We start from the raw sequence: 15,370 nt of genomic DNA on the forward strand, positions 1-15,370 counted from the left end.
GCTTCCCTGGGGAAGGAGAATAAGGCTGAGGTCGGGAGTCCCACACATTCACATCCTCAGTGTGCAGGGCACTGGGACAGAGTGCATGACTACCAGAGGTCAAAAGACGGGCAGAGGGCTCACTGTTCCACACGGATCCTAGACCAGGGTCCAAGGCCTGTCTGCACATTCTGAAGCTGTTCCTGGTGGGAAAGCTATCAAGGCACTTGTCATGCCACCCTCTCTTCTCTGGGCTTTGCTGAGTTTTCCAGAAGGGAGATCATCTCTGACCCCTCCCCTGTGAACAAGCCAGCAAACTCCCTCCTCTTCCATCCCCCCAAGTAACCTCCAAGTTCAGCGAAAAAGAAGTTCCATTATTGGGGGGGGAAGCCAGTCATCCATCCTTGTTAGATGCCTATTCCTAATTAGGTGAATTTCAGTCTTGGGCAGGTACTCCGGGCATCCTGGACTGATTCCAGGAGGACGCAATTAGTGGATCTGCCAAGGGGACCTCATCCTGATAGATTTAACTCAGAGAGTACCTGGCGGAAGGTGTGAGGGAGCCATGGAGAGCTGCCAGCTGCCTCTAACTCTTAGGAAATCTGCTTAGTCTGTCATGGAAACCAGGCTCAGGAGGTCTTTGAAACAGACATGAAGTTATTCACTGCAAAACTCAGATTTTGTCTCCACCAGCATACACAGTATTCTGGGGTTTTCCATCTTTCCCTATTTTACCTGCAATATTCACTCTTAAGATGGCCCCTGCAGTGTATACCAGTTGCAAAGGCAGAAAATTCTGTTGGAATGCTGTTGGTGCAGGCAGGGGAGTGACCTGCCTGTCTCTGCCTTTCCCCAAATAGCAGGGAAGACACAGGCTGCGGGGAAGAGACAGAAGGCCCCTAAGGAAGGAACTCAGTTCTCTCAGGCAATAGGGGAGGCAGTCAGGGACCTTCCTGCTCAGCCCCTCGCCAGGAGCCATGAGAGTTCCAAGGCAAAGGCAGCTCTTCCTCTAACCTTTAGGCTCAGTATAGCGTAATGTCTACCTAGAGGCTGGAATAATAAAGCCTCAGTCACTGAGACGGGAAGGGATGAGGTCATCCCACCCAGAGGCCCTGCCAGGGGAGGCGCGCTCCCTCCAACACGTGTTTCTGGGGCTCCCGCCTGTCCAGCTTTCAGCAACTCCACTGATAGAGCTCTGCCACCCTCCTTTGCGCTGTTTTGCAGCAAGAAGCAGTTCTTCTTCTGACTTTACAACCTCCAAGAGTTTCCTTACATGCTTGAGAGTGACCATCATCTGGCTCCTGCCACTTTCCCTGCCTTTCTTCTGATTTTCCCTTCTTGACATCTCCTTGCCAGAAGAACAACATTTTGACTCTCTTCACTCCCACCAAGACCTCCCAGTGCAGGGCAGCCACAACTTCTGATTGCTGCCCCCCACCCTGCCTGGCTCCCAGCCAGGGTGGAGATGTGCAGCGTTCACTTCCTCAGGAGAGATCCTCTGAGCCCCTCCAAGGAGTGCCTCTGGGCTCCATCTAACACTGCCGTGACCCACAGCCTGCCCTGTGAGGCCCAAGAGTCCTGCTGCCTTCCTCCCTCCTTCCCAGCTAGCATGATATTCTCTGCTTCTGAACTCCTTTGGCTGCCAAAACAACCCCCAAACTCCCAAGTAAAGAGAGCCCTACCTCTACCTGTAAGCTGGGTAGCCCTAGGGTCATCTTTGGAATTCAACACTTTGGCCAGGCCAAACTCCAAGTACAGTAATAGCAGAAATTTTCAGCTTTGAGTCCATGAGGGATTGTGAACCGTCTGAGAGCCTACACGAAGATACAAGCTCTCTCTCTAGAGAAATGGACATACACAGAGAAGTCTGCAGATTTTAGATTAATGGACTCCCTAAATCCCATTCAAAGTCCATGGATTCAGGTTAAAAAAAAAAAAAAAGACAACAAACAAACAAAACCCTTGATCTAGAGGAATGGAGGCTCTAGCCATGGCCCAAGAAGAAGATGCTTAAAGAAGATGGAGTGAGACAAAAGACAGCAGCTGGAGAGATTTGGGGATAGTTTCCCTACTTCCAACAAAACTATTGAAGGCAATGGATTTAAAAACTCTGTAAATCAAGTTTCTGACCTGGCAGCAGCCTTCAGTCACAGATGAGGTTGACAGCAGGTACCCCCTATGCTTTGTACAAGCTCTTGGCTAAGACTGAGATCCAGCAGGAGTCCTAACATAGCAGTAAGTGTGTGCAAAAGAAGATCCAAGAGGCCTCTGTTAACTGAACAGAATCTGAGATTTTTCCTGGGGGAGTGCTGGATAGACACGGAGCAGGGAGGCCTCCCCCAGAGCTTCAGGAATCTCTCAAGCAGTCTTTGCTGGAGACTTTCCATCACAGTTAGACCCCCTCAACCACAAAGCCATAGCCCAAGAAAGCCCAAAGCCTTGCCCCTTCCCCTCCCAGCTCCAGGCTTACACTGGCCTCAGGCTCCCAACCTGTCTCACGTGAGCACACATATATTCCTGGAGGTTAGGACTGCTGGATTCAAAGCTGCTCATCAGGCAAAGGCTGGGGACCTAAGTGAGAGGGAGCAAGGGCTCCGCAGGATCAGCGTAACAGCATTCACTTGTCCACATTGCAGACTTCTCCACGGGTAAAGTTCTACTTCTACTAAAAGGGCTCACTGGGTAGGTGAAATATCCAAGTTTCCTTGCATATGGTATGAAAAGACACACCCAAATGATACCAAATTCCAGATTTTAGAAGAATATGGTTCAGACAACATGAGCCAGACAATGCTAGTGTCTGCCCTACCTCTGGGCTGTTTTTGTGGCTGTCCTGTTGACTTCTGCCTCCAGGATGAGGAAATCCACTAGAGCCAAGTTCCTCCCCAAACTGGCCCCACGGAGCGTTCTCCCAGTTTCAGAGGTGACATAGGCCACCCTTCTCCCACAGCACTTTCAGTTTTGCTTCTGCAGCCTCAGCCACGCCAGGCCTTGGCTGCAACGCACAGCTGGAGAGCCAGCTCTGCTTACCACAAGGAAACCTGCTTTGGCCAAGATCTCGGGCCCAGTTCTGCTGTCCTAAGCAGTTTTAGAGAAGGTAAGGCGGGACTGCCTGGAGGCACTAGCCAAGCCAAGCAGACCAACTGAGCCCTGTCTGGAGTTGGGTCCAGGCCCCGCCAGCTGTGCGGGTGCGGCTGGGAAATGCCAAGTCAGCCACATTCCAGCCTCTTCCTTGCAAAGCCATCAACGGGCAACCACACTGGGCAGGAAGGAGGAAGCCACAGTACGGTCTCCCCTCGGGGGACCACGTGAAGGGCCAAGAGGCTCACACAGCCCTTTCCACCTCCCCTCAAAGTTGACTTTCCCTAGGGGAGGGTGGAGCCAGGAGAGGGTTCCCCTGCTCTAGAAGACTCTGCTGGCTGAGATCTCAAAAATCTTCCTTTGGGACTGATAAATGCTAATGGGTGCCGTGGGAAGGCTGATCTAACGGGAGCACTGCCTCCTGGAGCCCTGGCCAGAGGGGCCAAAGGGATAACTCAGTCACCCAGAAAACATTCACCGTGAGGGACTATCATCCAATGATATTTGCAAGGCACCCCCTCCCATGCACCTGCCATAGAATTTTCGCAGACACCCCATTCTACTCTGCCTATTTTTAGATATTTGTGGCACTGCTTTTTGCTACTAAATCAGGCCAGAAAAGGGAGTAGATGCTTCCCACTCTTCCACTCCCCACATCTAGCAAGTCTTGAAATCCTATTGATTTCTTTATAAAAGCTTCAGCAAATAATCCTTTTCCCATGGTCCATGCCCTCATCACCTTTCACGTTGGCACTTGCTATCATCTTCCTGCCTACCTTGCTCCCCTTCAATCCCGCTTCCATAGTGCCATCAGGATGACTCTGCAAAAATGTCCACCTAACCCTGCAGCTCCCTTCTGCCCTGCATCTTGAATCCCAGGGCCTGGCACCAGCTGGGCTCTGCCCAGCTCTGCAGCCTCATCTCCCCAACCCGACTTCCAAATGTAAACCATACTACTTCTTACAATTCCCTCCACACTCCCTACCCTGTTCAATGTTCACACCTCACTACCCACATGGTCCCCTCTGCTGGAAAGCCCTTACCTCTGGTCCATCTAGGTCAGGCATTTTCCCATTCATAAGTGAAGATGGGGCTCCACGGTCGCTCCCATGGAAAGCCTTTCCTCGCACGCCCTGGCTTCCCAGGGTCCCTAAAACAATTTCTCAGCCTCTGTTATCCCACTGACTTTGTACTGCAGTCACGTGATTGTTCTGTATCTCCCCTCCAGGCCAGAAACTATCCCCTTTTCTTCAGATGCCCCAGAACCTAGCATGGAGCTCATACCAGGGGCAGGTTGAAATGTGAGAGTTGATGCAAAGCCAACATCTCCATGCCTGACAGGAAGTAGACTGGAAGGAAGACACCTTTTTTCTGTACTGTCCAAACATCTTCTATCCCTTTTTCCCACTGTCCCCAAGTGGGACTATTTCCCTGGCCTCAGCTGATGTCCAGCTTTAACTACTAGAGTCTGAGAGGATAAAGGAGGGATCAGATGTGGCTTCCTTAACCTCATGCCTGCAGCCCCAACTCTGCCTGAACTCCACAGTCAAAGCCAAAACCCAGGATGCCTGGATTTCCTCATTGTCTTCGTCAGTCCTGTTCCAGACATGCTACCTGACCTCTAGCTGCCCCATGCCTCTGCTCCTCCATCAAACAAGAGGGACAACTGGCCAAGGTCTGTCTGCATGGCGCTCCAAGTCCCTGGGTCCTGGCCAGGGTGCCCTCAGGCCCTGGTTACAAAATAGCACCACAGTAAACTTGACAGCTGGTTCCAGCCTTATACTTGGTCTTGTGGTGGTCGGTAGACCCTCTGATGTGTGCCAGAAAGAGGTCTTACCAAAACAGGGATCCATCCATCTATCCCTGTCCCTCTAGCTATTTATTCATTTAACATATTTTATTGGGCACCTACTATGTTCCAGGCACTAGTCTAAGCTCTGGGAATACAGGAGGGAAGAAGACAGAAAATATTTCTTCTCTCATAGAACTTAAATTCTCACTGGGTTTGGGGAGACAGATAATAGATCAACAAGCCAGCAAAATATCAGACCGTTATATATGCTAGGCTGAGAGTTAAAAAGGGGTGCTGAGGTATAGGGTAAACAGGCAGTTCTTGCAGATTGAGTGGTCCTGGAGAAGGTGACATTTAAATAGATAAGCAGGGGCCAGTCATTGGAAGATGGGGAACTGAATTCTAGGAGCAACTGACATAGAGGTCCTGGAACAGGCAAGAGCTTGACTTGTTCGAGGAACCAGAACTGAGGAGAACCAGGAGAACCAATGCCTGGAACACAATGGTGGGAAGGAAAGGAATATGTGAGGAGAGGTGGGGCCAGCTAGGTTGTCCTGAAGGGGCAGCCCAGGTCAGAGTTAGGGCTTATGCTGAATACAGTGGGAAGATCTGGGACGGCCTTAAACCCTGTTACTACGCTGGTGACCCTGGCAGCTACCTTCCTGGATAGCAGTTTCTCTCTTTCTTCTCCCTTTCCCCACCCACTTCCTTGATTTCTAAACTATTTCTTGGAGCATCTGGTCTGTCTTTTGACTAAAGTCCAGCCTCTAGGTAACATAACTACCAAAGGCAGTTCAAATCTTTCATTCCCATCAAAACCAAGTATGGTCAAGCTAATATGAGCTTAAAATGAAAAACATGTTTTGAAAACAATTATTTTTTTGAAAAATCTCTTCCAACTCTAAATTACACCTAAAATAGAATGGAAAAAATATCCTCTTCCCTAAGGACACACTGATATTAAAATATCATAAATTTCTTAGCTTTCATTGCCTATAAAAATCCCTTCTGTCTGTCATTTGAGGATAAGGCACAAACCTACCTTCCCCTGGCAGCAGGGCCCATCTGCGTCCCCCACCTGCAGCGGAGACCACGCAGTGCTCTTGGGAAAGCAGCCAGGGGGAGCTTGAAGTCCTGCCTCCTTAGGACTCAGGCAGAACTGCAGGTGGGCCCCCTGAGCTGGGGGGCAGTGCCAGGAGCCTGCAGGAAGGTGTAAGTGGGAAGCCCCCAGACCAGAAATTTTTAAGCCCATGGACCTCCTTTTTTTTCTTTTTCCCTCTCTTCTAAACATAATTATAAACATAAAATATAAATCTTTCATGCCTGTTTTTGCATGAAACAACAGGTTTTTTTTCATATTCTAAACACAAATAACATAAAGGCCAACAATACTGAACGTGCCTTTTCAAAATTCACCTCTTCCCTCTTCTTGGAGATCTGAATGCCATCCTCTCTATCTTGGAGACTGAGCAGCAGAGTGCCACGGGCCGCCTCCAGCAGCTGTGTGTCTGTTGCCTCCCGTCTGTGTGTCTGTTGAACTCTGTCTTCATCTTTCTCAGGCATAGTGCTGTGCTCCTCTTGGAGGAAGCCGGACCCCCACCCACAGGTTGGCAGAAACAGAGCCATAGCCAGAAACTAGCCTCAGAGCTCAGAGGACCATGGGGATGCTCAGGGCAAGCTCCCCAACAAGCAGTTTCCAAGATGGGCAACCACTGCATTCACTTTTTTTCTCCTTTCATTTTTTTGTTGTTGCTGTTGATGATTTTATGTGGTAAGAACACTAGACAGGAGATCTAGCCTGTTAACAAACATCTAAGTGTATAGCACCGTACTGTTAACCATAAGGACAATGTTGGATAGCACATCCCTGGGAATCATTCATCTTGCTTTGCTGAAACTTGACACCCATTGGTTAGCAACTCCCCACACCCCTGGCAACTGCCATTCTACTCTCTGCTTCTATGCATCTGACTGTTTCAGATACCTCATGTACGTGGAATCATGCAGCTTTTGTGCTTGTGACTGGCTCATTTCACTTAGCATAATGTCCCCAATAAAACAGGATTTCTCTCTCTTTTAAGACTGAATATTACCCCACTGTATACATATACCACATGTTCTTTATTCATCCATTGATGGGCACTGAGGTTGTTTCCATATCTCGGCTATTGTGTGCACTCACTTTGTTTTGATATAAAATTGGATTTTCAAAATGGCTGCCTTTGTCTGCCTCAGGATGCAGAACTGTCAACAGCTCTGCTTGGGGCCCTAAATTCCTACCCTAAACACATACCACACAGTCCTGCCAATCACCACTGAGGGAGCCATGCTGGGGTCCTTCCGAGGCCTAGGCTTTTTCTCTTGGTTGCATTTCCTGCCTTATGGATAACAGCTCTGCCTCTGGGCAGATGCCGGGGAACTAGTGCTCCCTCCTCAGTGAGCCATATAGGTTCAGAGGCAGGCTTCCCATCTCTGCCAAGCCTAGGGTACCTCCCTTGCTGCTGTAAGGAGCCTAAACACTCCCCCGCTTGTCTCCGCCAGCCCCTGCTGTGCTTCCCCAACTGGCTTCATAAGCAGAAGTCTTACTCAGCATGTCTCACAGGCCTTTTGGGATCTGAGTCCTGCCCATCTCTTCCATCTCACAATTACCACTCTTACCTCCTCCGCTTCCTCCTCCTCTGCCTATCCATCCCAGCCCAACCTAACGGAACCACAGACATGCACTTTCTTGGATCCACAATATCCTTTCATTCTCTCTGGAATGGCTTTCTCTTTTCTTTGACCGGCTAAGTCCTACCTATCCTTCAAAACTCAGCTCAGATACCACCTCCTCCAGGAAGCCTTTTCTGACTCCTTCAGACTGAGTTAGACAACCATTCTCCATTCTTCCACCTCTGTCCTAGCACTCACCTCAGATTTTGTAAGTATCTATCTATGGTGTAGTATCCCCACTAAGCTGCATCCTTTGAAGGTGGGACATGCCTCTATCCCCAGATACCTTGTCCTTAGCCCCGTATTTGCTGTGTCTTCCATGTTCAAAAGGTGGTAAGCAGATGGAGGAATGCACGCATGCATCTTCAACTGACCGGCCTAAGGGGCCAAACTCACGAGTGCCAGCAATGCTGGTTACTGGGGAGCATGTTCATTTCAGTCTCATGTCAAGACTGCCTCAGCTACCACCTCAATTCCTGACCTAAGCTGGATTTGGCTATATGAGTGTCCAATTCCATTGCCAAGAGCTCCTTGGAATTCTCAGGATGCCAAAAAGGCATTTGGTTCCTGCCCTCTAGGAGAGAAGAAAATCACAAAGTGCTTTGTGCTTCCTCTCTGTCCTCCCTGTCCCCATGATATGCCCATCACCGTTCTTGCCATTCAGAACTCTCACTCCAACCATCCCCTTCTGAGATTAAACAGCTGGAAGTCCCAGACAGCCCTGGACTTTCCTATAAAGCAGGTAACTAAAAGCTAGGGACAAGCAGCTCCCAAAGAATAGGGAAGGTAGACGGGCAGGAAGATTTTTGGCAGAAGGCAGGTCAAAGCTATGGGGACATGGTTTCAGGAAAAAGATCACCTTCTAGCCCTTGCCCTCCGCAAACCCTGCCCACTCTCCCACCCTCCCTCAGCATCTGAAAAGTCAGGGGCCCCACATTTTTCTCCTGGGCCTGATTCCTGCTCACATTCTCACCTCCCACCTCCAGTGGGCGCTGCTGAGTTAATGGCCTGAACCATGTCAGTGGTGAGAGCATCCAGTAGGCTGGTGATAAACTCCATTTTCTTCCCTTCTGGACAGCCTAAAAGATAAAATGAGATTTGAAGGTAGATGCCAGGTTATAATCAAGTCAACAGCTTTCTCAACTACCACCCTTTCCTGAACTTCTCAAAGCCCTTCTTGTCCAGTCAAATCCACTTTAGGGATTTGTTTACTGATCAAATGAGTCTCATAAACTTCCATAGTTCCTTTACCCATACCCCACAAAGGACCATCAGACCAAATAATGCTTTCAATTTTCTTCCATTCCACACATTTTTGCTAGACATCAACTCAGGCACCATGTTAAATGCTAGAGATACAGCAGTGAACAATACAGAAGGTCCTTATCCTCGTAAAGTTCACATCTACAGGGGAACCCAAGCTAATAGCCAAGCAGTCATCCTAAAGCGAGAAAAATACTGTGTTATGGGTAAGAACTAGGGGCTGTGGGAGCACAAGACAGGGAGATAACCCCCAGTGGTCAAAGTTGACTTAAGTACACCTTACCACCAGATCCACCCAAGAGTGTCCTCCTTTTTTCACTTCCCTCCTCATCCATCTTAGATTATAACTACAGCATCTCTCTTGCCAGTACTCTCAAGTCCTTTGTTCCTTTTTTCTCCTTGTACTATTCCAGCAAAACACAGTAAAGCACAGATGAACCTTCTATAGATACGCCTTTTCCATGTCTACACCACATAGCTGGGGAAAACACCACACAATTGGATAGATGGGTGTTCTATAAAGCCACAATCACCAGCACCAGATGGGCCTTCTACACTACTCCCAATGCTCCTCTCCACAGTAACTCCACACAGAAATGAGCAACTAGCTCATTCTCTTCTGTCCCCAAATCCTCCAGGTTTCAGGTTCAACACTTGCTTCTCAGAGAAGCTGTGGAATCTAAAGCAAGTTCTCCCTGCCATTCTCACAGCACATTCTGCTTTTCCTTCAGAGTACCCACCATGACTATCTATAAATGCCCAGTATTCATTTATTCGTATCCTATCTGTCTCCTTCACTCTGTCTCATGTCAACTTTGACCACTAGATTATACCCAGTGCCTGGCACATAGTAGAATCTCAATTCACATTTGTTGAGGGGTTGGCTAAAAGGGATACCCTGGCCACCATGACTCCATTCTTGTGATGGGGTGATTTCTGCAAACCTCGTGGAAACTCCCTGACTTTTGGAACTTTCTGCTTTCAGTTCTCACTTGGAGTCCTGATATGTCATGGAAAGGTGGCCCATTTCCCACCAGCACTAATCTGACTTCGTGCTGTGTAAGGAACTAATCTGACTTTGTGCTGTGTAAAGAAAACAAGATTCCAAGACACTAACATTTAGTAATTTTACTGTAACCTGCAGGCAGAGATCACTATAAATAAGGGGAAACCCACAAAGCATCCGTCTGGAGGTCCCAGGGCCCTGCCTATGTGTCTTGTGTCACACTCCATGATGGTCCTGTGTCACCAGAGGTCATCTGCCTCTTCAAAGCAGGCAACAGACACTGTCTGCATCGCTCAGGACAGCCCCTCCCTGTAAGCTATCTTATCCTCACAGCCCTGGAAAAAATAACTCACAGTGCTCAACACATTGTCCTCATGGACCTCAGATGGACAACGCATTGTGGAATTGCAGACACAGGATTTTAACCCGATGACTACATTATAAAGACGAAGAGGCACAAGGAAGAGAAGCAACGTGCACAAGAGCACAGAGCTAATTAGGGATAAATCCCCGACCGGGATGCAGATCCCACGGCTCCTGGCTCCATCTTACATATGGGGAAACAGACAAAGAGGAAGCAGCTTCTTCTGCATGATGAGAGGGTAGAGGAACAGAAGGAGGTGACGGTGCCAGCAGGGCCAGCATCGTCTCCCACCTGGTAGCTCCCTGTCCTTGAAGGGGTCATCCACCTCTGTACTCTTGGCCCTGGCGTCGCTCTCACAACTGGGCATCACGTAGCTGGGAAAAGAGAGATATGGGGGGGTTGGGAGGGGCTGGCAACCGAGCCTTCTTCAGTCACTACTGCCCAGCAACGATCTATGTTGTCACCAAGCCTAAACCACTGAAGGTGGGCAGCACGATATCCCTTGTACTGTCTGGCAGCTGCAAGGCAATCTTAGCATCAATGTTCCCATTGCGACATGTTCAGGCATGTCATTTCAACTACTCAAGCATAATAACAATGATACTTGAGCTGCACGCAGTATCTTTTTTGATCCATGGAACCTAGTGGCTTAGAAAGGGCAATCATCTCATCAGGAAACTGACGTTCAGAGAGGTTAAGTACCGTTCCAAGGTCTTAAGTTAGAAAGAGACAGGCCTGTGACCAGAATCCAGGTCCCAGAGTCTTTCTACCTGAAAGTCTTCTACTCGTTGAAAACATTGCTCTCCCAGGCACTCCCACCAAACCAGGGCAGGAACGCTGGGAGATGCCAGCATGCCTAACAGCCAGCAGGTCCCTTTTCCCAGGACCCCGCCTGGGGGGCTTACCGTGTGGAGGTCCCAGGCAGCGGGCGCCCTGTGTCCACCAGCACACACCAGCAGTAGCCAGTGGACTGGTGGCACTGCACTGGCTTATAGAGTCCCCCAGGGGCACACTCAGGGATGACAATACCCTCACGGGGATTTTGCCGGGCCTCTTCCAGGGCACTCTGCCTCTCCTGGTCACACGAGTAGACCTTCTCTGCAAGAGAACACACAGCCTGTGGTGACTATCACTCCTGTGATTTAACATTCCTGGCTTCTGTGTCCATCACCCAAAGTAAGTAGCAAGGACCAGGCCTGGACCCAAGGAACTGATGAGCTGCCCCATTGATGAATTACCACGGAGAGCTGTCTCCCATGTCAGCACACGCTGAGGGGGCTGGAGGTTCAGAAACTCCCTGTGGCCATCTCTGCTGCCAGCATTCATTAGCATTCCCACCAAATAGGTTCAACTGCAGCAACAAGCCAGCCAGGGACTCCAGGGATGCCCCTTCTCAGAGTGGCAGCTTGTACGGAAGGTGGAATATCTTACTGTTTTCAGAGTGGCTCCTACGGATGCTGTCTATGGGCTGCAGGAGAGGTGGGTGCAGGAGCCTGGCTACCCTGCAAGCTGATACAGGAATGCCTGTGCACGTAGACCCTTCCAAGCCCAGACACAGCAGGATGGAGCCATCGCCATCAGCCTCATGTGGAGTGATGCTCGGCACCCAGGAGGAGCAGAAACAAGGTCCAGCCTTGGCTCCTCCCTACCCTCCAACGCTGCTGGGCAAAGCAGGCCAAGTGAATTTCAGTGAATTACACAAAGCTGCTTCCATCCAATGGGAGAGAAAACAGGCCCAGCCAGATGGCGTCTGCACTCAGCAGCCTCAGGAACACATGAGCATGTCTGAACAGTCAAACCTGGTTTCCCCCGAGCCAGTCCCCGGCTGAGACAGTGCATGGTACCCTGTGTCCAGCATGGCCAGCTCCAGGGCGTCTCACATCTGCACAGCCGCTTACCTGAAAATTCTTCCCAATCAACCACTTAGCCTGCCTGGCTTCCCTTTTTTTTTTTTTTTCTGGTTTTGTTTTTGTTTTAATTATTAAAATAAATAGTGTTGAGTTTCTTATTATAAAGAAGTTTAAAAAAAGAAACTTGGGAAAAACCTATAATCTTGCCAAAGTTAAACACTGTACCTTCCCTAGATTTTATGTACATACACACATGGAAATACAGGTGCACACATCTTCTTTTTTGGTAACAAAAGAATCACATCATAAACCTGTACTATTACTTTATTTTTCATTTAGTTGTTTATTTACCCACTGTATTTTTTTTTCATACCACTATTCTACAACTCTTCTCCTGAAGAAGTTGACAGGAATGTAGTCTTGGGCATCCCACTGAATATTTACAGATTGTTACAAAAATACCCTTCTTAAGAGCAAGGAACTTGGTATCAGCAACCTGGAGAACCATGCTGTGCACTGAACAACAGCACAAACAATCAAAAACAGACACTCAACTCCACTCGAAAGAAGCCAAGTTCCTTGAAATAATGGCTCTGTTAATGACACACATATAGGTAAAGCGTGCATGTTTAAACAAACCATGGGAGTACACAGAGACACAAAGTAGCTCAATGCAGTTTTACAGATAAGTCAGATGATAGAAAAACAATGCTATGTCTCACTGCTAGGAAAATGCTCGAAAATAATAGCCTGGTGATTCTCGTTGCAGGGTAAAAATATTTCCTTAGGGGCATAAAAATATCTAAGGGCCAGGAGGCAGGCACATATAGCATATTCACTATTAAAATAGAAAATGTAATTTTGAATTTGGGAAGTGAAAAAAAAAAAACTACTGTTTTCATAATGCAAATATAGAAAAGCTAAACAGAATCTCCTTGGCTAGAGGAAGAGGAGTTTAAAACAGCTGACAGACATCAGACTTGGGATTCTGCCTCCAACTATGACTACCACCAGAACAGCATCTAGAAGCAGGAAAGAGAGAGAAACTGAGCAGGGAGGGAGGCCTTGGGAAACCTGGCTTAAAGACCCAGCATTTTGACTTCAGCCCCTGGCTGGGAAGGTGCCATGGCAACTTCAAGAGGATTATGCAAGAATTTTTCAATAGCTCCCCCAACCCCAATTTGGTAGCCTTATTTTCCTACGTCGTATTTCATGCCATGAAAGAGGCAACAGAGGAGCAAAACCAAAGGAAAACAGCTTTTTACTGGCACCACGTTCATGTAACAACCTCTGACAGAGGCTTTAAATTAAGACTCTCCAGGCCAACCTTCTAAAGCCATAAATCAGACTGAAAGCAAGAGGCAAAGAGAGAAGGGGGATCTTCCCCAGGGGCAGAGCAAATAATGAACCTGACTTCACACCACTGGGGGTCCCAAGACCCTAGGAAATGTGGACAGGAGCCATCTAAGAATAGGCACAGATCCGTAATTAGGGCCCTGTTGATGGATTTCTGGAAGTCCTTGAAGGCTGTTCTGAGCTGTTTATAGTCAGTGTCTATGAAGTTCCATGGAGAATAAAATCATTAAAATGCCAGGCTCAGTGGCTCATACTTATAATCCCAGTATTTGGGAAGGCTGAGGCAGGCAGACTGCTTACCCCAGGAGTTTGAGACCAGCCTGGGTAACATAGCAAGATTCTGTCTCTACAAAAAAAAAAAAAAAAAAAAATACAAAAAGTGGCCAGTGTGGTGGCGCATGCTTGTAGTCCCAGCTACCCAGGAGGCTGAGGTGGGAGGGTCACCTGAGTCCAGGAGGTTGAGGCTGCAGTGAGCCATGATCATGCCACTGCACTACAGCCTGGGCCACAGAGTAAAACCCTGTCTCAATAAAACAAAATAATAAAAATGATAAAGCTCACTAATTTGGAAAAATGGGGTATGGCAAAGAAGTTTTTAAAAAGCCTGAATGCAGGCTTTATTTTATTATTTTTATTATTGATTTATTACTTCATTACAGTATCTGCAAGTCCAGGTGCCTCTAAGAAAGAGACAGGAGTGATATAATAGCACTAACCCTCTGTGAAGAATACACAGAGAGTTTGTCTCACAGCAAAGAGAAAATCTCCCTTAAAATCATCTTTACAATAATAACAATAGAAACAAACATTCATTGAGTGATACGTGCCAGGCAATAGACTAAGGGCTTTACCTGATTAATCCTTTGCCCATATGAGGTAGGCACTATTATTATGCCCATTTTGTAGACAAGGAAACTGAACGTTGGAGAGATTAATGGATTTTCCCAAGTTCACTCAGCCAGGAGAGAGAAGGGCCAGGGATCCTGACAGTCAGGCTTGACTTGCTAACCTCTAGACAGTGTTGCCTCTAACCATTTGCTCTAGGAAACAAATTTATTTTTACAGTGAGCTCTTCTATGTCAGTGTCTTTGCAGACTATCCCAAATCCGCTGCATTCAAAACCAAATGTGCTGGACACAGCACAGCTTCTTCTGACCAATGATGTCTTCTCGACCTATGCACACTACAGATCTTGTACCTGGATATTTTTCTCTCTTTGCCTCAGAAGCAGAAAACTTAATACCAAATTTAACTCACCCACCATTGCAGAACTATAAAATGAATAACAATAGCTAACATCTGTTTGAGTATTTACCATGGGCCAGACTTGGTATTAGGTGCATTATTTGTATTAACTCACTTCAAATTCATTACAAACCTTTAAAGTCAGTGTTGTTATTCTCATTGAACAGAAAAGGATGCAGAAACACAGACTGGCTGAGAAACTGGATCAAGATCATAGAACTAGGAAGTGGTAGAGCTGACATTTTAACACTGGCTAGGTGCTTCACCTCTCTGCAAGATCATCTTGACACAGGATAATCTGATTTTTATTCTAACCTATGTTTTTCTTTTACTCAGTATAGTTCATCTCATTACAAAACAGTCCCCACTGAACTGTGCCTCCCTGTGATCATGCCCTTATGTGGACCCCTCACGTGGACTCTGGTTTGCTTTGGCCAATAGAATGTTGGAGGCAATGCTGACGCTGTGTGTCAGGCCGAGGCCTCAAGAAGACTTGCAGCTCTGGCTTTCACTTTTGTGAAAGCTGCCCTGAGATCACCACGAGGAAGCTGGTCTCGCCTACTGGAGAACAAGAGGCCACAGAGAGGAAAGGGAAGCAACTCAGCGAGTAGATGTGAGAGGGAGGTCACCTTGTACATTCCAGCCCAGCTGATCCTCCCCTACCTGGATGAGTCTGGGAGTAAATTCAGATAAAACAAGCACCCGGCCAACCCACAGACACA

General features: G+C 47.8%; 1 protein-coding gene across 7 annotated transcripts in view; it reads right to left on the minus strand.

The window, feature by feature from the left end:
• SMOC1 (SPARC related modular calcium binding 1) overlaps window positions 1-15,370 on the minus strand; it is a 156,978-nt gene that overhangs the window by 10,188 nt on the left and 131,420 nt on the right. For all 7 annotated transcript variants that reach the window (XM_010359752.2, XM_010359751.2, XM_010359750.2 and 4 more), the window contains exons 8-10: window positions 11,103-11,295; window positions 10,489-10,571; window positions 8,538-8,643 (exon numbers count right to left, since the gene is read on the minus strand). In XM_010359752.2, the coding sequence (XP_010358054.1) occupies window positions 8,538-8,643; window positions 10,489-10,571; window positions 11,103-11,295 (382 nt within the window). The remainder of the gene's footprint in view (window positions 1-8,537; window positions 8,644-10,488; window positions 10,572-11,102; window positions 11,296-15,370) is intronic.

The sequence above is a fragment of the Rhinopithecus roxellana genome, chromosome 5 (genome assembly GCF_007565055.1).
Source record: "Rhinopithecus roxellana isolate Shanxi Qingling chromosome 5, ASM756505v1, whole genome shotgun sequence".
NCBI lineage: Eukaryota > Metazoa > Chordata > Mammalia > Primates > Cercopithecidae > Rhinopithecus > Rhinopithecus roxellana.